Source organism: Bacillus rossius, chromosome 10, assembly GCF_032445375.1.
Source record: "Bacillus rossius redtenbacheri isolate Brsri chromosome 10, Brsri_v3, whole genome shotgun sequence".
In the NCBI taxonomy this organism is placed as follows: Eukaryota; Metazoa; Arthropoda; class Insecta; order Phasmatodea; family Bacillidae; genus Bacillus; species Bacillus rossius.
This window is the reverse complement of record NC_086337.1, coordinates 53,713,314-53,739,209: the sequence shown is the minus strand read 5'-3', so window position 1 is coordinate 53,739,209 and position 25,896 is coordinate 53,713,314. Positions and strand designations below refer to the sequence as shown.

The 25,896-nt window shown below is 38.6% G+C and overlaps 2 protein-coding genes across 7 annotated transcripts in view; one reads left to right on the top strand and one right to left on the bottom strand.

The window, feature by feature from the left end:
* The window catches only part of LOC134536154 (cyclin-dependent kinase-like 1), a 36,750-nt gene extending 34,600 nt beyond the window's left edge, over positions 1 to 2,150 (top strand). The window contains exon 8 of one of the 2 annotated variants that reach the window (XM_063375772.1): positions 724 to 2,150. In XM_063375772.1, coding sequence (XP_063231842.1) covers positions 724 to 852 — 129 coding nt within the window. In that variant the 3' untranslated portion in view covers positions 853 to 2,150. The remainder of the gene's footprint in view (positions 1 to 723) is intronic. The other variant, XM_063375773.1, reaches the window with a different exon arrangement.
* Positions 2,151 to 5,073: 2,923 nt separating this feature from the next.
* Positions 5,074 to 24,431, bottom strand: LOC134536152 (uncharacterized). 5 transcript variants are annotated; one of them, XM_063375768.1, is made up of 4 exons: positions 24,333 to 24,416; positions 22,025 to 22,148; positions 8,507 to 8,734; positions 5,074 to 6,418 (listed from the first exon to the last, which is right to left on the bottom strand). In XM_063375768.1, the coding sequence occupies exon 4, from the start codon at positions 6,407 to 6,409 to the stop codon at positions 5,189 to 5,191; it is 1,221 nt and encodes a 406-aa protein (XP_063231838.1). In that variant the 5' UTR covers positions 6,410 to 6,418; positions 8,507 to 8,734; positions 22,025 to 22,148; positions 24,333 to 24,416; the 3' UTR covers positions 5,074 to 5,188. The 5 variants fall into 5 exon arrangements, with proteins under 5 accessions (XP_063231838.1, XP_063231836.1, XP_063231837.1 ...); XM_063375766.1 differs by lacking the exon at positions 8,507 to 8,734; XM_063375767.1 differs by lacking the exons at positions 5,074 to 6,418; positions 8,507 to 8,734 and adding an exon at positions 10,312 to 11,655 and having other exon boundaries at positions 24,333 to 24,431.
* Positions 24,432 to 25,896: the final 1,465 nt, after the last annotated feature.

Below are 25,896 nucleotides of genomic sequence, written 5' to 3'. Positions count from 1 at the left end.
TCAAATATGTTAATTACTTTAACGAACTGATTATTTTAACTATAACTTGTATACGTGTTTGCTATTTAACTTCTTCCCATCTGTGTTATTCTGTTAAGGATAGGACGATGATAGGAAAAGTAGGAAACGAATGGGAGTGTTTCAAGTTTAATGCGCCCCGAAAAAGTCTAATCGATGGTTGTTCCAATATAGTGGAAGAGAGATACCTAGATGCGGCGCAAGCGTACAATGAGTGTAACGGGATACAGCGTAACGGGATAATGTGCGTAACGGGACACTTTCGTGCGTGCAGCCGGGGTTCATCGATTTATTAGGCGTTGTCACGCCAAAAAAATACTTTTTGACGAATATAAATACCTACACTACCTCTGACCTATTTCTATCGTACCTATTATGATTAAAAAATTTGCGGTACTTTTGGTTAACGTTCGCTTTCGCATCTTCGGTAGAGCCTTCATTTTCCCGGAGAAAATGGCAATGTGGTGAATTACGCGCACTTACCTCCTTTACAATGTCAGTGCCACAATTTTTAAAAAAAAATTGATTTGTGAATGATATACAAATAAATATTGGCCTTGAAATTTCTAAATGAACAACAAAACTATTAAATAAATACGTTTAAAGAAAATAGGGAATAATGAGCTGAGATCAGAGAGTTCTGGAGGCTCTTGTGAGACACGTGAATGAGGGAGGGGTGGGGGTGGGGGGGGGGGGTGTGCGCAGAACGCGAGCTACAGCAACGGGTCGACGTCGCTGCCGCAGCTGGCCAGCCCCGAGGCGCGGGGACAGCTGGGACAGCTCGGCCAGCTGTCCAAGCCGGCGCCCACCTTCGACCACCTGCCCGACATATGACGCCTGCGCCTGGACGACGAGTGAAGCCGCCGAGGGAAGGCCACGCCCCCCGCCTCGGGCCGACCAATGGCGGAGCGGAGTGCCGGTCCAGACACGCCTCCCCTGGTCCTGCCACCGCGCCGCCATGAGGGAGGGGTGGGGGGAGTGGGAGGTTAGACGAGAAGCCACGCAATGAAGAGGGGAACCGGGAGTTCCCCCCCCCTCTCCGAGGAACCTAGCCGCACGGCAACGTCCGCCCCGTTTCCCGCATGTCGGGATGTCGGGTCCCAGCCGTGGATTGCATTGCGCGTTCACCCTCTCTCTTTCCGTTAGCACCGTCCTTGTTTCAGGTTGTTCTTGTTTCCGAGCAAAAAAGGTTTTCAGACCCAACTTTGTGAATCAGGGGGTGGCCACGTCTGCGTGATTACATTGTAACTTTGTGTGAAGCCAATAAGCCAATGATTGAATCGCCTGTAGAATACCAGGATTAGTCTATAATCATCATTGCTCTATGCCCTTATCCCGACGCTGAACGTACTGTTGTCTAGTCGAACCGTCTAAAATACTGTGGTTGTGAAAATGTTTCTGACTGCGCAAACGTGCTTCGGAATTTCAAACTTCCTGACAGAACTCGGATGCCACGAATTCATAAAAAAAAAAATTGTAACAATGATAAAAATCATTGCAATCCGAATCTGACGTTGCAGTTGTGTCAGAGTGAAAAATAAAACGAAAGTGGAGGAACTTTATAACATCCCTAAATAAACGATAACTTTATCAAAAATGGAGAAGAGATTTTCACCAATATTATTTTGAGCACAGAACTTCCTAGTTACGTGTTTAACTTGAAATGAAAAGTAAGTGGGGTAAAGAAAACTTTATTTTTAGTGAAGAAAAATGTCAAATTATGTAAAGTGATGTAAGCAGTACAAGCAGTTGAACGATCTATGGTAACCTGAAGAGTGGCCTTTTAGTATTTTTATGGCTGAAGAGATGTATTTTTACTTAATTTACTATTGTAAATTTGAAACCTACCTTTACGTTTATAGGTCTATACATCACATGGTAGAATCTTGGCAGTGGCGGATCTGAAGTTGTTTAAGGAGAAGGGAAACAATTGTTTTCCCAAGGTTTTTGTCCTTCAGTAAACTTTAGCCAAAGGAAGTTGCGATCAGAATGGGGAAGATTGTCTTTAAACCAATTCCCCATTGGATGAACAACTGTATGTCTATTATGTGATGTATGTACTATGGTAAGAAAAAAAATATTTTGTCTCTCAAATATTGACTGTTTAATAAAAAGTATTGTCTTCAGTTTAACCATTTCTCTAATCATTTGCTACAACCTAAGGAATCATTCTGCCTACTAAGATTAGTTAAAATCAATAATTTAGTTTATCGCCATTAAAGCAAACAGTTGCCATCATACCTGCATTGGCAATAAACTGCTAGTTCATGGGAAAGGATTTCGTTCGATACCAGCCGAAATAAATTTTTACCGTCGATTCTGGGTTGAACAGTTTGTAAAGTTAGTCCGTAAGCCTTATCCCAAAATCCAAGACAATTTAAATGTACAAAAATAAATCATTTGTACGACATTAAAAACCATGAAATCTGCTGTATTGATGTTATCAAAACACAAGTGTTGCATGCTGTCTCGCAGACAAGGATCAAAGTAACGTAATCCAAATTTGTAATAAATTTTAATTCATTTTGTATATGGTGAAAACTAGATCACAAAGAGGACTACTAAAAAAAATCATAATTACGTTTTTGCAATGTTTAGAAAAGAGAATATTCAGTTCAATTAATTTATCATTGCCCTACAGAAAATATGTATATATTTTAATTTCAATTATTTATTTTATTTATATAATTAATTTACATTATAGGTTAAAAATCTAAAAGGTCATTATTTTAAAGAAAAGCATTAAAAATTATGATTTTACATCCAGTTCCTAGAAGCAAAGTCCTTAATAAATTTGCTAGCCCTTCCTAAAAAAGTCGACCCAAACTTACAAGCTTTCTTAAAGTCGTCGTGAGTCATGTCAGCTGTGCTGATTGCATCTTCAGGAGCCATACTGAGTGGTGGTAACATAAATGCAATGTGGAAGAACTCTATTACAGATGCATTTTTCATTTCCTTCATAAAATTTTCGAATGAGAAAGGAGTGGTGTCGCATCCCAGAATTTTCAGGCAATCCACGAAATTGTCGTAGTACAGTCTAACAAGGTAGTCGTAGTGCTCGGACAAAACTTGGAGTTGTGCACTCGAGTACAGGAAGAACAGCAGATCCCTGGCCGGAGAACTATACCCTGTGGTCTGGAAATCCACGAACTTCAAGCTTGTGGGGTATTCTTTGGAGGAGCTGGGATCGTACTGGAACATGATGTTGTTAGTCCAGAGGTCAAGATGAGTAATTGTAGCAAATGGTTCGTTTGGTACTACTGGACTAGCAGAAGTATATAAGTCAAAGCTTTTCTGCAGTGCAGTGTTGATTCGCTCTTTCAATTCTTCGTATTCGGGAATGTTTTCAAGTGGTTGTGCAGGGGTAGGATCCATGTCTATCTTATCAAGACCAGCAGCTGCTTGAAGCACAGTTTCTTTGAACAACTCCGGTTTCTTGATCTTCATAGCAACCGCCGTCGCGTGGAATCTCGCCAACTTGTCGACCACGAGCTTGCAGTGCGCCAGGTTGGGGCCGATGGTGCGATCCCCGCATTCGAAACCCTGGGTCCTCAAGTTCTCTTGCAGGATGACAGAAGTCTCATCGACAGGACCTGAATCACCTTTCGAGGAAATTCTCGCACCGTAGCACACAGGAAACACATCGCGATACTTGTTCTATGGTATGGTGTTTTCTTTTTGTACTTTCTCATGGGTTAGTCGAATTCGCAATTACAAGTAATATTCTTTCTTCACCATTCTTTCACATTGAAATGATTCCTGCATATATTTGGATTTTGGGAAGCATCTTCGCTACTACTGGGGGAGTCCTATAGAACCTGGTGCGTGGCACACATCAATAGCCAGCATAGTACTGCTATATTTGTTTCCTGTTTTGGTCAGATATCTTAATGAGATATCTTCTAATTTGGCTTATTCCACATAAAGTGTAGACCGCAACAGGTTCCAAGTCCTCTTTGATCAGTACACTCGAATCTTCGGCCGTTGATTACTTTTTGAAATGCCATAAAGTTTATTTTTATTTATAAATGTCTTGCATTCTGCACTCGTCTGACATGAGGTAATAATAGAGCATTATATTTATACTTAAATATAAAAAGCTGTATTTTTTACACAATTTTTTTTATTTCCTTCTGATTTATAATCCACTAAAACCCTCCAGGGTTTTGGGACACCTGGAAGTTCCCCGAAGTTCATGCTCGCTTTTTTCCCGTATCTTTAATGTAGCTATCCTAACCAAATCAACCGTCCACGATGTTTTAAAGTATTTATAATGTAGCTAACCTAACCTAATTGACCATTAGTATCCTTTTATCAACACATTTACAATGAAACAAAAAAAAACCGAAGATGCACGATGGGGCGTTTGGCTCTCTCGCCTGTGAAAAGCAGGCTTCCCGTGTGTGAATATCCTGGTACCAGGACGAGGGAACCCACGAATCATCTCACCCTTAAGGACATAGTTAAGCCTCGTTACTATGGCACTCTCCATGCATGTCGTCCAGTTCAGCATCAACCTCCCCACTCGAAACGCATCTGTTTTCATTTACATTCCCGAGGTACACGTTAACATCGTGAGTAAAATTCAGAACAGTTCGGTAACAACGTGTTTACTTGGGTGGACGTTTCAATGGTACAGCATTCAAGCTTGTTCCAGAGTTAACTTCTTTTAATTAAGCAATGTTGGGGGTTATTCGACCATGTGAGCATTAACCCTTAACGATTGCTGTCTCTTGCAAGATGTATTTACTTTTAATTTTAAGGTAGATCTTACAAGCAAAAAAATTGCAGTTTTATGTGTTAACATTCCCGAAAGGCATAATTATCAAATTCAAGATCACAGAGAGGAATTAATGTCTTTAAATCAACTAAAGCATCCTGCATCAAATGCACAAAAATAAATATACAAATTATGTATATGAATAGATAACAAGAAAAATTTTTAAATACGAACAACTAAATTCAGTTCAATCTAATAAGTAATTATAAACACTATGGAAAAGGAAGTGAATAGACATTTAGCCTTATTTTAGTTAATATTCATGGGAGAAAATATTTTTTTAATTAAACAACTTTATTTTTGAGACATATCAGTATTAACATGTATTGGTATATGCAGTTCCTTAAGTAGATTACATCTTTATCACTTCAAGCTGGAAACATTAACAAATTAAATCCAGTTCCTAGAAGAAAAGTCCAAAACAAATTTCCTGGCTCTGTCTATATATGATTTCCCGAAGCTCGCTAATCTTGAAAAGTCATCTTGAGTCATGTCAGCTATGCTGACTGCATCTTCAGGAGCCAAACTGATTGGTGGTAACATGAAAGCAATGTGGTAAAACTCTATTGCAGATGCATATTTCATTTCCTTCATAAAATTTTCGAACGAGAAAGGAGAGGTGTCGCATCCCAGAACTTTCAGGCAATCCACGAAATTGTCGTAGTACAGACGAACAAGGTAGTCGTAGTGCTCGGACAGAACTTGTAGTTGTGCACTCGAGTACAGGAAGAACAATAGATCCCTGGCTGGAGAACCATAGCCAGTTATCTGGAAATCCACGAACTTCAAACTAGTCGGGTGATCTTTGGAGGATCTAGGTTCGTACTGGAACATGATGTTGTTCGTCCAGAGGTCAAGATGCGTAATTGTAGCGAACGGTTCTCTGGGTGTCTCGGGAGTGCCAAAGAGGGCACAGCTTTTCTTCACTGCAGCTTCGATCCGTTCCTTCATTGTTTCGTATTCCGGAATGTTTATAAGTGGCTGTGTACGATGAAGGTCTGTGTCATTCCACGTGAGTGGTAAAGAAGCCGGGATAACAGTTTCTTTGAACAACTCCGGTTTCTTGATCTTCATAGCTACCGCCGTCGCGTGGAATCTCGCCAACTTGTCGACCACGAGCTTGCAGTGCGCCAGGTTGAGGCCAATGGTGCGATCCCCGCATTCGAAACCCTGGGTCCTCAAGTTCTCTTGCAGGATGACAGAAGTCTCATCGACAGGACCTGAATCACCTTTCGAAGAAATTCTCGCACCGTAGCACACAGGAAACACATCGATGAACTTGTCTTCTGGTACGTTGTTCTCTCTCTGGATCTGCTCGTAGGCAGGTCGAACCCGCGTATACAAGTAAATCTCTTTTCTCACAGTGCTTTCACATTGAAAATAATCCTGTAGAGCTGCAGACTTGGGAAGCATCTTCGCTACAATTGGGAGAGTCCTAGGACCTGGTGCGAGACGCACGTCAACAGCCAGCATTAAGCTGCCATAGTTGTCTCCCGGTTTGGTCAGATATCTTATTGAGATATCCTCTATTTGGGCTCTTTCTGCATCAAGAGTAGGTTTCATTAGACCTTTCAAGTCCTCTTTGGTCAGGGCACTGGATTTTGCGGCCATTGTCTCTTCCTGAAACATGACAATAGTTGGTCTGGTTACACATTTGGTTTCATTTGTATCTGCTCTTATTATGAAGCAGTACAATGAAAATTTAATTCCAGTTAATTATTTCCAACAAAACTTAAGTTATTTTATAGCATTCATACAACGACATGTGGTTGGCGAGTGGTCTGATTTACCGGGATGAGTTTGCTCAGTTGGTGCCAAAGTAATATTTTCTAACCCTACCAAACATTATTGTTATATATTTAATATGGTAACTGTAACCAGCTAAATACTTTCAGCAGGGGATAAATTAAAAAAAAATACTAAGAAATTTATGTATCATCAATTTTCTCTTATTTACATTTTCCTTATATAAAAAAAGTGAATTCTTTATAAACTTTGCTTCGATTAAGTTAGCAGCGAAATAGTATTTTAAATTTTGAAGGGACATTATTTACATATCATTATTAAAATACTTGAATTGAGTAAATAACCTAATTTAATATTGAGTTATATAAATTATATTTAATTTATTTTATATAATTATTTATCACAATTTTATTTAAAATAAACAGAATGTAAAGTTTAACTGTTTTCTTGAAAATCTATTGTAATGTCCTAAACAAAGTATTGTTACGAACACAAGACTGCGACACGCAACAGGTTGTAGCTGGCTGGCGGCCCTGTACGGCCACTGGAGTCACTCGCCATGTCCCGTGCCGTACGCAGACGTAAGACCTGCCACGCATGTCTGGGCGGATTACAAGGGTCGTCTCTACCCCTTCCCCCTCCGAAGCACCGTTCATCGTCATGCCTCGGCGCTGTTAACGGCATTGGGATTTCCCGCGGGCCGCCGCGCGGAGCAGAGAGAATGGACGCCGCCCTTCTTGACTGTTCGTGCGTCGGGTCGGCCCAGGATGACGCGACTCGTCTGTTCTAGAAGGGCGCCGTAAGTACTTAAGCAGCGACGCCTGCCTCCGCGGGAGTTCCGAGCGTATTCCGAAAGAAGGGAAGTGCGACATCAGTGAATACTGTTTGAGACCCTCTCCCCTCCTCGTGAAAGGCGCGACGTGGTGTTCGACTGGATCGTGATAGTTCAACGTCTGAGTGGCTGGATACTGCATGTGTGGACAGGCGCGAGGTAAGGGGCGAACCACTGTTAAGCCTAGCTTCTGTGAGGAGTGCGAACTGCAGAACTGAACAGACATTGAGTGACTTGTGAATAAACATTTTTAAGTGCCAGTGATTTGTGATCAGACATTTTTAAGTTCGATTATTTATTTTTAATTTCAATATTAGTAATCAATAAACCTGTAATAAAACTTAATTAGGTTATCCCTTACGAACCCAGTTCTCCCCTCGTTATAAATCGTAACATTTTGGTTTCAGAAGTGGGATAGCCCTAGTTACAGAATTTAGAATTAGTTTATAGTGAATTTTTAAAAAAGTGATTTAAAATTTTCAAGATTGCATTTAGTGTTAGGAAATGTAGTTTGTTTTGAGAGTATTTGTAGTGAAGTTAAAGGTTAGATTAGTTCGTAGGTCAATTTATAGTGTAGTTCATATAATAGTAGTTATAGTGACAGGTTGCTACTTTATGTGGTAAAGAAAGATGGCTGCTGACGAACTTAAGAATGTAATGGCATTCTTGGCCGAAATGAAGAGTAACCATGATGAAATGAAGAAGGGCCAGGAGGACTTGAATTATAACATAGAGAACAACCAAGAGGAGATGAAGAATGAAAAATAACTGCCAAGAAGAGAGGAAGAACTTCCAAGAAGAGATGAAGACCTAAAAGAAGATTAGCCAAGAGGAGATGAAGAATGCTATGAAGACAGAGATAGAGGACATCAAGAAGAACAAATAATAAATGAAGAAGATCGAATAAACTAGCACACAGTTCGAAGGCAAAGCGCATCTCGCAGAACATGAAGAACTGACAGCGCAACAGCTACCTCAACTCTAGCAGGTTCCGAACAGCGAGTAGCACCGGTAACTGAAGAATGCCGTCGGATGCTCAAGGAAGCTACATCTGCTACGAAACAGAGTAGATCTTCCGGAGACATGAAGGTGGAAGGCGCAACATGTCACCCAAAATTCAAGCCACCCACCTTTGATGGCCAATCCTCGTGGGCTGTCTACAGGCTGCAGTTCGAGGCAGCTGCTGAAGTGAATGGGTGGGACGATGAAGAAAAGGCTACGGCACTCGTCTTGGCCCTGCGAGGATCTCCACTAGAGCTGCTGCAGACCATTCCAGTTCCAGACCAGAACGAATATGGGGTATTAGTAGAGGCACTTGAGTTGAGGTATGGTGACCGACACATGGGCGAGGTGTAGGCCTATATAATAAAATTCAAACCAGTTCAGTAACACTGTGTTTAGGTGGGTGGACATTTCATTGGTGCAGCATTCAAGTTCGTTCCAGAGTTTACTTCATTGAATTAAGCAATGTTGGAGGATAAGATCGACTACGCGAACGTGAACCTTTAAACTATTTCTGCCTCTCGGAAGTTTTATTGACTTTTGATTTTATGGTAGTTCTTACAAGCAAATGAATTGCATTCTTATGTGTAAGCATGCCAGGAATACACATATCTATCAAGTTCAAGATCACAGAGATAACAGAATATTCTTAAATAAACTAATGGATCTTCCATCACTTGCACAACAAAGAATTATAAACATATTTTATGAAAAGATAATAATAATATATTCTAAATATAAACAATTCAATTCAATGTTTCTTGGTAAGTAACTAAAAACACAATGGAAAAGGAAGTGAATAGGCATTTAGCCTTATTTATAACTAACTAGCTGACCCGGCAGACTTCGTACTGCCTAATTAAATTGCAATAAAGTCCTGTCAAAATTATTTGTAATGTGACATTTTTTTGTTCATACATATTTTATAGTCGGGGCAAAAAATTCTCCTGAACAGAACCGTCACCCTGGTGATAGGGTGTTGTGAATAAGAAATATAATTAAATAAAACATATAAATAAAAAGATAAATAAAAAAATAAGTAATCTCTTTATTGTTAATCATGTGAAACATAATAATTTTTATTTTCATTGTAGTGCATGATTAGATCGATAATTAGCTTGGTTTGTAGCATTTCGGGTTCTTCTACCTAAATTGATTCGTCTAATAGGAGGCATATCTATATTATAGATTATTTTGTCACATGCAATAATTAGCGATCATAGGTAAATGAACACTGCACAAAACACTATATAGGTAAGAATTTGTTTCGTGTATAAGTTGACAAAAGCAAACTCATTAGGGTAGGTAACCTAAAATCCAAGAAAAAAACCCACTGACATTGATAGTTTGTTGTTGCTTCAACTTTTTTTTAAAATTTGATATGACTTGGATTCAAATCCTTCAAGCCGTATTTAAAATAGGGAAATGAAATAATAAAAACTTAAACTTATGAAATACTTTTGGTAACGCTGGTTTTGTTTGACTGATGTAATGACTTGAAAACTGATGCATTTTAAAATAAAACAAATGAAATAATATCGCGAAGCCGACCAAATTGAACTATTCGATTTCGGTTTTTTTTTTGTTTATCTGTGCTCCAACGCACATTGTTTTGATAGATATGATTGAACTTTGTACAGAGGTAATTAAGTGCAAATTGACTCTTTGACGTTAGGAACATACCTACATTGTTTAAACAACAATGAGTGCTCGTTTTAGTTAGAAAACGTTTGTATGGGAAAAAGAAAAGGGCTGGTTTTAGGGTTTTTCCGGCAATTATTCGAATTTTTCTCGCTGTAAAAACCATCTTTGAACTTCAACGAACATTTAAAAAAAATTGGCCAAATTGGTCCAGGCGTTGTTGAGTTATGCGCTTACCAACACATTTTTCGATTCATTTTTATATTATAGGATATTCATGGGAGAAAATATATTTTTAACTAAGCAATTATATTTTAGAGACATATCAGTATTAACAAGTATTGGTATATGCAGTTCCTTAAGTAGAATACATTTGTAACATTTCAAGCTGGAAACATTAACAATTTAAATCCAGTTCCTAGAAGAAAAGTCCAAAATAAATTTCCTTGCTCTGTCTGTATATGATTTCCCGATTTTCGCAAATGATGAAAGGTCGTCGTGAGTCATGTCAGCTGTGCTGACTGCATCTTCAGGAGCCACACTGATTGGTGGTAACATGAACGCAATGTGGTAGAACTCTATTGCAGATGCATATTTCATTTCCTTCATAAAATTTTCGAACGAGAAAGGAGTGGTGTCGCATCCCAGAACTTTCAGGCAATCCACGAAATTGTCGTAGTACAGACGAACAAGGTAGTCGTAGTGCTTGGACAGAACTTGTAGTTGTGCACTCGAGTACAGGAAGAACAGCAGATCCCTGGCCGGAGAACCATAGCCAGTTATCTGGAAATCCACGAACTTCAAACTAGTCGGGTGATCTTTGGAGGAGCTAGGATCGTACTGGAACATGATGTTGTTCGTCCAGAGGTCAAGATGCGTAATTGTAGCGAACGGTTCTCTGGGTGTCTGGGGAGTGCCAAAGAGGGCACAGCCTTTCTTCACTGCAGCTTCGATCCGTTCCTTCATTGTTTCGTATTCGGGAATGTTCTTAAGTGGTTGAATGCCAACTATGTCGACATCACCCATGACGAGAGGATCAGCCGCCGGGATAACTGTTTCTTTGAACAACTCTGGTTTCCTGATCTTCATAGCTACCGCCGTCGCGTGGAATCTCGCCAACTTGTCGACCACGAGCTTGCAGTGCGCCAGGTTGAGGCCGATGGTGCGATCCCCGCATTCGAAACCCTGGGTCCTCAAGTTCTCTTGCAGGATGACAGAAGTCTCATCGACAGGACCTGAATCACCTTTCGAGGAAATTCTTGCACCGTAGCACACAGGAAACACATCGATGAACTTGTCTTCTGGTACATTGTTTTCTCTCTGGATCTGCTCGTAGGCAGGACGAACCCGCGTATACAAGTAAATCTCTTTCCTCACTGTCCTTTCACATTGAAATGCTTCCTGCAGAGCTATAGACTTGGGAAGCATCTTCGCTACAATTGGGAGAGTCCTAGGACCTGGTGAGAGACGCACGTCAATAGCCAGCATAGTGCTGCCATAGTTGTCTCCCGGTTTGGTCAGATATCTTATTGAGATATCCTCTATTTTGGCTCTTTCTGCATCAAGAGTAGGTTTCAGTAGAGCTTTCAAGTCCTCTTTGGTCAGGGCACTGGATTCTGCAGCCATTGTTTACTCTCTGAAACACCACAATATAATTGCCAGGTTAATTTGACAGCTTTTTATATTTTCCTTTCTACTTTCATTATAAAGCAATTACATTTTACATGAAAAAATTCTTACATAGTACATTCTTGTTTACAATAATGCTTAAACATTCATTCTGATTAGCAGAACTTTGGGACTCCTTTTGGCTACTTGTTTGTTGGCTAAAATTTCAATTACCGTTTTCTATAATTCATGCCTGTCTATGCTGAAGAAGTTGACTGGATACATATAATATTGCTTTCGATCACCACCTTTCATTTTGCTGTGATCTTGAATGTAATGTTTCCATTTAGTACTACTTGAAGTAAATAATAAATCTTACTAGAATTGTAAATTAATAGCTATTTACAATAATGCTCAAATTCATCTCGCAATATTTACTTTCGCCTAGCTTGATTCCTTTAAAGAATTCCTTGGATTTTACATATCAATGAAAAATGCATAGTTATAGATCAACTACACTTTTCATAAAAAAAAAGTTATGCAAAATTAAATAGTTTAGGAAATTTATAGATTTTTTATTATAAATAAACTTAATTGTCTTAATATTCTTATATAATGTTACTATTTTATAAGTGTGGCAACATAAGTCTCAAACGAAGAACTCCTCTCCCGCCAAAACAGTTTTGTCATTCGTTATCGTTTATGGAGCGTTGGTTACTCCAGCACAATCAAACCAAAGCAAGGAATCCACATTATTTAACGCAAACACCAGTACAGAGAACATGGAAGTCACAATACATGCTCCATCATTGCCCGGAGCAACCGCCGTCGACGGTGCTCCAGGAGTACGCTGAATCGTCTCGAGTCCTTAGGTTGTCTCGGGGTGTTCCAGTTTCTCCAGCCCATTCATTCCGTCGCTGCTCCAATCTCGCCTAGTCGCGGCCAACGACTCTGATGACGACACGTCAATCGTAATTTATCACCCTCATCGTCAAGTCAGCCAGCCCTGTTACGTTCTGAATCAGCACGGCTAGACCATAAGTGATTGTCAAGGTTATTTTTTAAAAAACGTAAGCTGAAATATATATATATATATATACATATACACACATATACATACACACACACACATAAAATAAGAACTGAAGCATCTGTAAATATTTCCAAGGTACATATACGTGAGTACATTGAACAAATTTTCGACTAATATTTAGTTAAATTATGTTTAACATTAAAAATATTATTTTCTTTTGTTAATAAGATATCTAACAGCACTGAGGTAGTGTCCTATCCTGGGGTATCATGATGCTTACTTTCTGTTATTTTTCAATAAAATTGTGAGTTAATATCTCGATTGCAATTGAAATTAGGTTTTTAATATTATCTTTACATACCTAACTTGATATGTATAGCATGCGGGTAGTAATCTCTACAATTATTGTTTTATTTACGAGATCACACTATTGAAGTAAATCCCATTACAAGAAGAAGAAAAGACAAGCAATACACTTAGTCAATTCTTGTTTTTGAACTAAATCAATGTTTTAATCTGGCAACCAATCCGTACTTACTGTAAGATTTGGGTTCACGCCAATTCGTTTATTATTTTTCATGTAATTTTTTATTATTATTAAAATACTTGTTTTGTCAATTACCATGATAGCTCTCTTGCATTTTATGCTTTGTCTCAAAATTTTTCAACAATAATATCCCTACTAGAAGATATATATTAGCGGTAAAATGGTTAAGCAAGTGCGTGACCTTTTGCAGCTGGAAAATAACGTTTGGTAAATATCTGAAGAAAGAAGTTGTGACCCAACAACAAACACAAAGGGCTATATTAATCAATTTAAAGAAAAAATCCCTTAACTAAAAGTAATGACAAAATTGGAATAACAAACTTAACTTGTCGTGTGAGACAAAGCTTTAGGCCCGATCTACAATGGCACGGAAGCGGAGATGTATCACGTAAACGGAGTGAAACGGGAGTATCTACAACGGCCAGCTCTTCCGTGCGACCAATAGAAGCCTAGTATTTGGTCGCGATGGTACCCATATTTGTTTACTTTTTATATACACGGTAAAATACGTTTCACGCACAAGTACAACTAATGTTCTGTCATTACTTTGTGGTTTATTATTTTATTTAAAAAAAAAAATGTAAATCATGACTATGCTATGTTCTCGTATCACAAAACATTTTTTTCCACTGAATTCATTTTTTCGTTAACCTTCAAATTCTATCTCACTCTGTTACGTTTCCGTACAATAGAAGCGTCAGACGGATAGTGAAACGTAAATATCTTTATGAGTTTGTGATCCGTTTTGTGAAAATGTTTTTAACGTTTCCTTGTCATTGTGGAACGACCGGGGGCCCGAAAGTCGCGGGTGTATGTGTGTTGGTGAGGCGAGACGGTAAGTGCGACGCTCTGTGGTTTTCCTAGCGCGGTGTCGCCCTTAAGCCCGAGACTGTGGACTGGCGCGCAGTCTTCTCGTCGTGCATGGGGTAACTATGAGTTTTAAGTGGTGCACCATTACATTATATGGCGGGGAAATGAGGATGAAAGTGTAATGCAAGTCCCTTGAGTGATTTCAGAATTTTTTTTTACCTGGAGTTTTATGCCTAGAAACCGCCTCTCAGCAAAATAATTTTAAAACTAAAAAAGGGGGTTGTCTGTAAAGTAGTGTAACCCTTCTTCCTCCTTAATTGGAAGAGGGGTTGCGTCCCCGACTCACTCTGGGCGCGAAGGGAAAAAATAAATATTAAAACCAGGCATAAAAAGCTAAACAATATAAATTCCCCACACCACTGCCCAGGGGTCAGGCCAAAAAATTTAAAGGATATAATAGCAGAGTAACCATTAAACAAACAAGAGGCAAGACTTTGGACGTATGTTATTAAAAAATAGAAATTTGCAAAAATAATTTTTACTATACATAACCATACAAGCTTAGTTACAAAAGCTGACGTTAATAATGGCAGCATCTTATCCCCATTTGCGATACTAACAATAACCTTTAAAAAATCGTAAAAATATAAATACTGATAACAACAAGTATAAAAATATATAAGGGCGTGAGGCGTGGCCACTATAAAATGTCAAAATTTACTGACTGCCCTAATACCAAAAATCAAACAAGACAATCAATACAAATATATAAAAAATCTACAAAAATAATACTGAAGTACAAACAAATTATTTAAATAAAGTTCTTAAACTCTCAATCAACGGTTTAGTCTTTCTTCAGATGTTCGTTGCTAAAGACTTGCCAAAAAAACAAAGTTAATATCCTAGGCGTGCGCTGGCTTCCTGACCTTCCTCACCAACTCCAGAGTCTAATGCCACGCCGGGCCATAGGTACGAATTCACAAAGGCGTGAACGATGACCAAAAAAAAATTATCTTATTTTTTTTTTTTAAGGGAAATGTAGCAAAAACTCTTCACGTAACATAACTATGTTACCACCGAAGTTTTTTATCATATACTTCAAACAAAGTCTTACTTCTTTATTAACTTGCCAATGATTTCATAAAAACGTAGAATGGCCGCACCAACCAACATCAGGCTGCGCCTGTAGTCCAATACCGATCGCATACATTTAATAATACTGCACAAGCTGATATATTAGCTAAATGCAACTTTAAGTATGCAAATTCCGAAGACAAAGTCTCAAAAACAAATTGCAAAATGTTCGTTTCTTCCAAACTTATACTTTTATTACAACTACAGGCAAACGGGCGACCTTTTAAAAAAATCCCACACTGGAACAACGTGTGAAACAAATGGGCCTCTTCACCAAACTGGCTAATAAAAGTTCCGTCCAAATAAAATTTAGTATGGGAAAATACACAGTTCACTAGGTTTGCCAAAAACCAGTGCAGCACCACGAGGGTAAAAATCAAAATTGCGGCCTCTCTTTACCTTGATAAGTCCAGTATCACAGGGCAAACCATTGCCCTGTCACCCAGCGTGGAGCCTCCACCCCTATACTCTTCGCCGCCCGTTGCCGTCCGGCACACCAGTCCGCGCCGTCACATGGCTCTGTCCTCGACGGTCGCTCGGCACAAACCCTCGGCCCCAGCTGATTTTTTTCTTCCCGGCAAGCCGAAAGTCTGACGTCATCAGCCAACCGCCGGGCGCTCGCCAAGTGGTATTTACGTGAAACACAATCGATATTCTTAAACTCATAATCGATAGCTACCAAACGGCGTATAACTAATTAACAGAAACAAATAATTAAAACAATTTACAGATAAATTAACATTAATTAAAAAAGGCGTAAAAATACGTGAAATAAAAAACCAGATAAAACTAGAGACCAGCAACAAAAATAAATTACAAGTAAAAATGTGGCCCTGCCGGCCACAGTAGGTTTACGGGCGATAATTTTACGTGATAACGTCATAAGAAAACATTGATGAAAAATTGCACACTTTTTAATTTTCATTTATTATTTACAGTTTTTGCAAATTTAATTTAAATACTTTGTTTAAATATAATCAAAAACAATTAGTTATAGAAATAAACTGAAATCAAATCAATGTCGATAAATTGTTAATTTGAAATGGCGAAATTGGACAAATAAATTAATTTTTTTAAATTGCTGCTTTTAAAAAGCCCGCCTTAACCTGTTTAGTATTATAGAAGATTTTCTCGCACGGTGGTTGACCGGTTGTTGCACGCTCGGCTCGGGCGGAACGTGACAATGAGTCATGCTTTTTCGTGCGTGCAGCTGGCGTTCATCGATTTATAAGAGACGTTATCACGTCAAAAATGAAAACAGGACTACTCATCCACCATCGTTAAATGCTTTTCGTAAACAAATACCACTCGGATATATCAAGCAGTATTCAAATCACGTGGGGGTTTTTCCCCCTAAAGCTATGTATGCCCGGGCAGACGGTCGCCTTAATGGTGGGCTCCGAGCTCGATAATCTGCGGTGTGGCACCGTGCTCGGCAGGGTGATACCGCGAAGGTTCTCCACTGCCTTCTGCAGCACGCCGGAGCAGTACAACACGACAACTGGACCTTGAGCTTTTACCAGCTCTTACGATGTTTGAAGGTTACGATACACGAAGGTCAAGAAAAGACTCAGCTCCCATAATAGTTTTAAAAATCAAGATAAAGTATTGATGTTACTTCTTTGTGAAGCTATATCAAATTGGTTGAGTATGTTAGGCTGATAAAGTTGTAAAGAAATTTCGTAACAGATATCGCAGTGACAGAACAGCTATTAAAAAAAACGAGATAAGATAAAAGTGTTTGCTGATTTAACTGACTGTTGAATTTTTACTTAGAAACCTGCCATGATGATTAAGGCAAGAAATTTTACTCGTAAATGTACTGTTTCGATCAGCGATGGCTCCATATTTTGCACACAAAATACATTTTTACAGTGGCGAGGCTAAGCGCCCTCTCTGTCATGAGCAACTCAGATGTGTACGAAACTTGAGCAACTGATTGCGGTTTTTCGTTGACTTGTCTTTGCGAACATTAGCTTCGCAATGAAACGCCAGGTGCATATGCAGGCTAGGTACATAACTTACGCATACATTTGGTCAATGGTTTTGGCCCTAATTGACATAGTGGTGTGATTGATCACATGCTCTTCATTTCCAATAATACTACGTGTAAATTATAGAGTCGATCGGATATGAAGAATTCGATTAAATGTTGTATTTTTTTTATTTATCACTTAATTCACATAAGATGTGACAAAACGATGCATATTAATACCAAATTAACTCAGCCTGATTTTTTTGACGTGAAAACGTCTAATAAATCGATGAACGCCGTCTGCACGCAAGAAAAAGATTCCCGTTACAAACATTGTCCCGTTTCGCTGTATCCCGTGACGCTCATTTTATATTGCTCTTTGCTAACCTGAACCTCCTAGCATTGCGACCGAGTCCGTGGCGTAATTCTGTTTTCATGCATTTCAATGTAACATTTTCATTTCTCTTTGCTAACCCGTTCCTCCTAGCATTGCTGCAGAGTCCGTGGCGCAAATATATTATTTTTGACTGCATCTTGGTGTTGGGTAACCATTTTCCTTCACATCATCCTTGAAACACTCCCATTCGTTTCCTACTTTTCCTATCATCGTCCTATCCTTAACAGAATAACACAGATTGGAAGAAGTTAACTAGCAAACATGTATAAAAGTTATAGTTAAAATAATCTGTTCGTTAAAGTAATAAACATATTTGAATTAATGAGTGCAAATAAAAGTAAATTTATCAATTAAATTGTATATTTCATTTCACTCCTTCTTTGTACCCATACAAAAAATAGTGATAGTTCAATAAAAATGATTCAATTTTATTCATAAAAGTATGCAATCATTTCATCAATGTTTTGTTATGACGTTGTCACGTTAAACTTTCGTCCGTAAACCGACTTTACAGACAATCATTTTTTTTTCTTCAAAAGAAGTTCCATCAAAAACAATTATACTTAGGGTAAAGTGGGAGAGTTACGATCATCGGGGTAATTCCGATCACTATCGATCTCTGAAATCTCGCTTCAGTTAAGTCGCCTGTAAGACGCTAATCTCTAGCGGGTCATAAATGAAGAACGTTCAGAAAGGTTGCGCAACACTGCCTGCTTAGAGATGGCAACTAGAATGTTTTGTTTATTTCGTCCATAATTCTTCTAATAGATCTTGATCATATTATGTAAGGTAGATAATAAAGTATGTATAAGTAAGGTCTAGAATTATTTGTGCATACGTAAAAAGGAAGTATAAAGATAATAATGAACTTGGAAATTGCTTTAACTTTCCGTCAGCTGTATAAGATGCGAGTTGTTGCCACATTGTAGTTCGGGGTATATCCAATCAATGCTGATCGGAATTACCCCAAAATGTATTTTTATCAATAAATGTTAATAATATACAATTTTTTACTACAATTATGTAGTACCCTTCACTGATGCCTCGGCATAGAACACGAACACAAAAATCGTCATGGAATGCTGGAACATGTATTGCAGCTGACAAATCAGTAGAAGGAAAAAAGAAATAATTTCGGCAAGCAGCTAAATGCTATGGAATTCCATATGCATCAGTCCATGGACGACTGAAATCAGACGATCTTTCAAAAGTTAATATAGGAAGACCATCAGTATTAAACACTGCCCAGGAAAAAGAGATTGCAGATCACGTAATTCTTCTGTCGAAATTTTTTTATGAGATTACAAATGACAGACCTCAGATTCCGCACAATTTCGGCATTGCAAGCAAGTTGGCTGGAAGGGATTGGCTGGAAGGTTTCATGAGGCGACGTCCTAGCATATCACTCCGGCAACCACAGGCAACCAGCGCCAATAGGATTACAGCTTTCAGTATAGTTGAAGTAAAATTATTTTATGATAATTTCGTCAGCTCAGGCGTCAACTGACGAGACAGCTCTGTTGGTGGGTCTGTTACGATAACGAACGAATCGAGCACAATGAATATGAAAAACTTTGAAATTATTCTTACATGTAGTAAGGCACTTTAGAAATCATCAAAATTGATTCCTGAACTGTTGGATTTACTAATGTTGCTTAAAACGGCTATCATTGAGCGGGAATATTTTTTTTATTTTATTTTAAAATACAAATTTTATATTCTGTGTTTAATTTAATTGCACTACAGAACTTTACGTCGGTTTTGTTTAGTCTAAAATAAAATACATTGAACTTGAAATTAAAACACCTGTAAAAACTGGGGAAAGACATTTGCGTTAAGCGCAGTCCGAGTATAATGATTTGGTGGGGGTGTGGGGAGGGGGGGGGGGTTGAGGGGAAGAAATTGCATTTAAATTAATAGAAATTCAAGCTTAAATATAAGTGCACTTGATGTCAGGGCATTTCAGGTATGGTTCTAAAAAATTTATCGGTTGTAATACTTAAGAAATAAATCCGGGCCCTTATAGAAAAGTTGTTTCTTGCCATATGAAATTCAATTTTATAATATGGAGTTATGAAAAACTAAAAAAAAAGGACTTAAATCTTAAAAACAAACGGGGAAAAAATTTATTTTTCATTTCTGATCCCCATGCGCCAAATTATTCCGGATGGTTAAAAAAAACAAAACAAAAAAAAACGTATTAGGTACTTGCTTTGAAAAAGAGAGTAAGTATATTGGACCAATGAGCAATGTTTATCATGATTAACTTTAGAAAATTCTCATCTAATTCGTTAAAATGATTTTTTTTTTTTAAATCACTGAGAAACTGTTTATTCAAATATATCAGAGCAATTATAATTAACTTACACGTAATACATATGAAGGACGTTTCCATGAAAAACACTATGGAAAAATAGCAAGAAGATAAAAAAAAATTTATTGATAGACGAAACGTATTTATTGATTTATTCATAAGTAGCTATTAAGCGCTAAACACAAGGCGTCACGAGTGTTGAAAGTAACTTATTGTGTGGGCAGTTTTACAAGATCATTTTTATATTTTTATATGTTTGGGTCAAAAACACTTCCATAAAAAAAAAATTGAAGGAAATATTTAAAACATGCTCCAGAAAACGATTATATCAGAATTTTCGATGAGTATATGTCACACTGGAAAACCTAGACTACACTATGGCGCATGTGGTTTTGTAAAGGCATTGTTTCGCAACAATAAAAATAGTAATGCACAATTTCGGGGGTTGATTTCCCGGGAGAGCCCGGTATGTAAAATGCCTGAATGTTCTCTAATAACAAGAAAGTAATTTCCAAGTATATTGCTAACAACGCAAGTCATTGTAAATCTTAAAATTAATGCGATACGTGTAAGTCACGTTTACAAGACCTTTTAGAATTTTATTTTTTAAACTGAGGGGTTTGGCAAGTTGTACATTAATGGGGTAGTACCTACCCTAAATTATTTTATTTCTAATACTTCATGTTTTTGCACATTATTGTTAATAAATTAATATTTTCTCCATATTAAATTTAATTGTGTGTAAAAGTTTTTTTCTACTAAACACGTCCTTATTTAATTTTTTTAATGAAATATGCCGTTTTGGGTTAATTTTTCGTATGTAGCATTCGCCTTTATATATATATATATATATATATATATATATATATATATATATATATAGGGTTGCCATATTTTTTCACGGACCAACCGGGACAGTTCTGTCTTTTTTACTTTAGGTTTTAGGGATGTCAGTTTCGGGGGGGGGGGGGGGGGGGGTTATGGAAACAGTAATGTAAAAAACACTTAAAATATAGTTATTAAATCAATTAAGGCTATATATTTAACTCCTGTAAAACACACTGAAATGACGATGAATAGTTAATACTTAATATTAATAATAAATTAATAACTAATACTGCACACGTGTACACGCTATTGTAGTACGTGACTGGTGGACTGTTGGAGATGGCGACTACCGCGAGATTCCGTTAGTGCTCGGTACAAGTCGGGCAGTTTCGTAAGTGGTAGGTATATTTTGGCGCTGCTAGAGTGGGGAAACATATTGACAATGACAATCACGCGGGGGCGGGATGCGTATTGGTTGATTCAAGGTTACGTCGACTGCAGGCTTCGCCTCCAACGGACTTCTCTGCTGCCGACTTCTGTAAATTTGTATTACTGTGTTACTTACCAAAATGTTACTGATTACACAAGAGCAGATTAATCATTCTCTGATCTAATAATTTTGCTCAATTATTTCCAATAAACTGTGCCCTGAATCTAAACCGGGACAATTTCAACAACCGGGCGGGACACCGGGACAACCCAGTATATCCGGGACTGTCCCGGCGAAACCGGGACGTATGGCAAGTCTATATATATATATATATATATATATATATATATATATATATATATATATATATATGGTGTAGCCTACATTCTAGTCGACATCATTCTTTAGGGCTATGGAAAAAAATGTTTTATTAAGTTATGTGTTGTAAATGAATTATAATCAGATCATAAGATTATTATAATAGAGGGTTGTTTGTAAAGTCAGTTTACGGACGATAATTTTACGTGATAACGTCATAAGAAAACATTGATGAAAAATTGCATAGTACCTACATTTTAATTTTCAAATATTATTTACAGTTTTTTGAAAAATTTAATTTAAATAATTTGTTTGAATATAATCACGAACAATTAGTTAGAAAGCCCGCCTTAAACTGTTTGATATTATAAAGGTTTTTTTTTTTTTTTTTTTTTTTCGCACGGTGGTCGGCCGGTTCTCGCACGCTCGGCGCTGGCGGAACGTGACAAATTTTCCGCGCGTGAAGGCCGGGCGTTCACCGATTCATGACGTTATCACGTTCAAAAATGGTTTTAGTTGGAAATGAAATTGTGATGATGTGTTAGGAAATGGACTGATCGCACGGCGGCGAGGGGCGGCGCCCCCACGTGTGGGGCCGCGAGAGAACTGACCTCGCTCGGGGAGCCGTGGAGGCGCGGAGCTGTGTCGTCTGCGCGGTGCTAGCTGCGGTCCCGGGCTGCGGCGATCTGCCCTGGGCCAGGCGCGGCGCCGCTGATAAGCCAGGGCGGCCCCCGCCTGTCACGGCCGCAGTAACAGATAATTTCCTGCCCACTCATGGCCGTAAGCACCCGCCGGGGCCACACCCCCGTCCACCCCCCCCCCCCCCAACCTTGCACAATCCGTCAAAGTGGAGCATGGCTGTTGCGTTAACGCCCGTGACGAAGTAAAAAGGGTAAGTAAGACCCTGGGCAGGGCCTACATGAAGAGGGAAGCCTTCTTTTCACAGACGAGAGAGCCAAACCCCCGATCGTGCATCTTGGTTGTTTTTTTTGGTTCATTGTAACTCATGATAACTAATGGTCAATTAGGTTAGGTTAGCTACATTATAAATACTTTAAAACATTGTGGACGGTTTATTTGGTTAGGATAGCTACATTAAAGATACTGTGAAATCAAAAATTAAAAAAAAAGCGAGCATACGAACTTCGGGGTTTGGCTCTCTCGTCTGTGAAAAGAAGGCTTCCCCACATGAAGAGGGGTTACAATGATGGAGGAAGATGTTGGAGGGTGTCGAGCTGCTGATTTACGAGGTAAGTACCTATTCCACGCTTGTGTCTACCTGTTCAGCGACTGATCAGGAGTTCTGACCGCTCCAGGCTAATATGAGGCACGTGCCCCCTGCCAGGTGACAAGTCAGTGTTTGTTTTACGCGCGCTTTTTAAAATTTTCAAAATTTATTGTTAAAATCAGGTAGTCCCAAGCTTTTTCAGTTCACAGCCCATTTAGTTTTAGTGTTTTGTCTCGGTCTAGTTGAAATATGTAGTAGATGCAATGATGCTAGATTAATAATGCATGCGAAGACACGATCTCAGCCCCCCCCCCCCCCCCGATCCCCGCGCCCTAGGCTGCAGACTAATTAGCCTAAGGGTTAATCAGGTCCTGACCTGTTAGTAGAATAAAAATTTACAATTCTATTGCTGATAAAAATCCGTCGTGAACCTTACAAGTTATGAAATTTTTTTCCAGATCATGGTCATGGTAATGGCAACAGTAACTTTTAGCCTGTTGATAGATGTATATTTAATTGTACATAACATTAAGTGAATGAAAATAAGCCCAATTTAATTATTTGCTCTCCAGGACCTTGGTGGGTCTCAACAGCCCTGGTCCTATGTCGTTAGGGCAACGAGCAGACAGCCTTGCAAGACAGAAGTGCAGTGGATGTCCTCATTCATTTGTCTGCAGTCAGGAACACAGAAAAACGCGCAACAAATAAAATATAAAAATAATGAAGTAATTAACAGAAAGTCACGCAAATACCCCAGTTTCCTATATGTGCCTCGAAATTAAATTTTTTTTTTCATCGCCAAAACCAACTCAAAGTTTAAAATGTCAATGAGAGTCATGAGAGGGTTAACACTTCGACGTTTGGCAGAACTATACTTACACTTAATTCTGCGGTAAATATTTACTGTGGAGTCGAACTGTTTCCTAGGTTTGCTAGTAGAGACGCACTCTGTGTCACTAGAGCGAAATGATTTAAAGTCAAAACTCTGTGGCACTGTCTGTGTCTGTGTTTCATGGTTGGCTCGGATTATTCTAGGTTCATGTCTACTGCCAGCACACCAATCGCGTCCTGAATGACCCGGCTTAATAATGGTTATTAACAATAAATATTACTCACTGTTGAAATACACCATTAGTACAAACTGTGTGTGTTATTGTTTCTTCAAACAATTCTACCATTTGGAACACACCAAATCCCTGAACGAAATATGAACTTCATAAATTGTAGCGCTATATATTCGGGAAATGCAGGGAATGTCTCAAATGCGCTCTCTATGCTACAAGTTGAACGAGGAAGAACGCGAGCGCGCTGGTAGCAAATTAAAAATTCAGGGCACTCACAGCTGACTGTTTAGCATACCTATACATATTTTTCTGAAACAAGCGCATCCGCGCACACTCTGTCTTGTCTGACATCTTTCGTTCATCTATCTCTCTCAGTTCTATTTTTTTTTGGAAGGGGGACTAATCATTGCACAAAGGGGAGAACGGAAACGAGCCCAGCAACGTATATAGCATAGTGCTCTCTTGGCCAATTACCTAATTCTCTGTCATTTTCGCGTCAGAAACGTTTCAAGAAAACGTTGCATTAAAAGTCGGCCTTGAAATTTTACTCTCATTGTACCCAAAGATTTTTTTTACTTCAAAAAATCAGGCTCTGAGAGATGCAGTGTTGTTCGCAGGGAGACAAACCTGGGGCACTGGAACAGGTGTTGCTGCATTCACCAACTGCCAGGTGCAGTCGTCCTGGTACGCTAGCTGCTTCTTCTAGTGAGCCTCCGGTTGTGTAATGGCGCAGATAGCACTTGGGAGTCTTCATGGAAGCATTAATAAATATTTGCCAAGCCCCTTACTGGTGTTGAGCTCACAGAACGCTTGCCAACAAAGAAAAGCTGCTGTTCTCCCTCTCTCCCCAGAAATGTAAACGGCACAGCTTTACTTCGCACAAATATGTTAATGATTTGAGGGGAAAAAAAAAAGGGGGGGGGGGGGGGAGATACTCATGTGTGGCATCACACATTAGCATCTGGGTTCTCGCTGACCATGATCGCTAGCTTGTCTCGCTCATGTGGCGAGAGTGTCACGAGTTATACTCCAATACCTGGCAGGAATCATACTTGAGTGTCTACATCTGAGTGATACAGAGCCTATTTTTACCTTTAATAGATTACTGATACTGAAAAGATTCCATTATCTAGCTAATCCCTGGTATGGGTTGCAATGACTCTTTTTTTTTTATTTGTTTGAAGTACACATGTACAAAGGTTTCGCTCTCTCTCTCTCTCTCTCTCTCCCTCTCTCTAATTCTATATACCTGTAATTTTTTCATTTCTATATAAATCTCTTATTTATATTGATCTCTCTCAGTCTTTCTCTCTTCTCTATATCTCAGAATATATGTATCTCTATTTATATATAACCGGAATTTGGTGTACATGATCGGTTGAACGATATAGAAGCTGATACGCTGCAGTGCCATTTAGTATAGGGTTGCCATATTTTTTCACGGACCAACCGGGACATTTCTGTCTTTTTTACTTTAGGTTTTAGGGATGTCGGTTTCGGGGGGGGGGGGGGGGGGGTTTATTAAAACAGTAATGTAAAAAACACTTAAAATATAGAATAGATAATCTTTGTTATTTTATTCATAATGGTACACAAACATGATATTTTTACAAAACAAAACAGTTTTCTACTTGTTGTACCACTCGTATTTTTCACTTGGCGACTACCGCGAGATTCCGTTAGTGCTCGGTACAAGTCGGGCAGTTTCGTAAGTGGTAGGTATATTTTGGCGCTGCTAGTGGGGAAACATATTGACAATGACAATCACGCGGGGGCGGGATGCGTATTGGTTGATTCAAGGTTACGTCGACTGCAGGTTTCGCCTCCAAAGGACTTCTCTGCTGCCGACTTCTGTACATTTGTATTACTGTGTTTATTTATTTATTTATTTATTTATTAAAATCCACCACTAGATCCCCTTACAAGCATTACACTTGGGGATATGGGCTTAGTCAAATTAAAATAAGTATACATATTTACTATATATACATACATTCCTTTTTCAATACCTACTCATAACAAATTACAGTCACAAATTAAAATTAAAGAATAAAATTTCCCATATTATAGATATATCAAAAGGCCTGTGTTTCATAATACACTTGGGGATATGGGCTTAGTCAAATTAATATAAGTATGCATATTTACAATATATACATAAATTCCTTTTTCAACACTCATTACAAATTAC

Coding starts and splice junctions, on each gene's coding strand:
- LOC134536152 (XM_063375767.1), bottom strand. CDS start 11,645: ATGGCTGCAGAATCCAGTGCCCTGACCAAAGAGGACTTGAAAGCTCTA.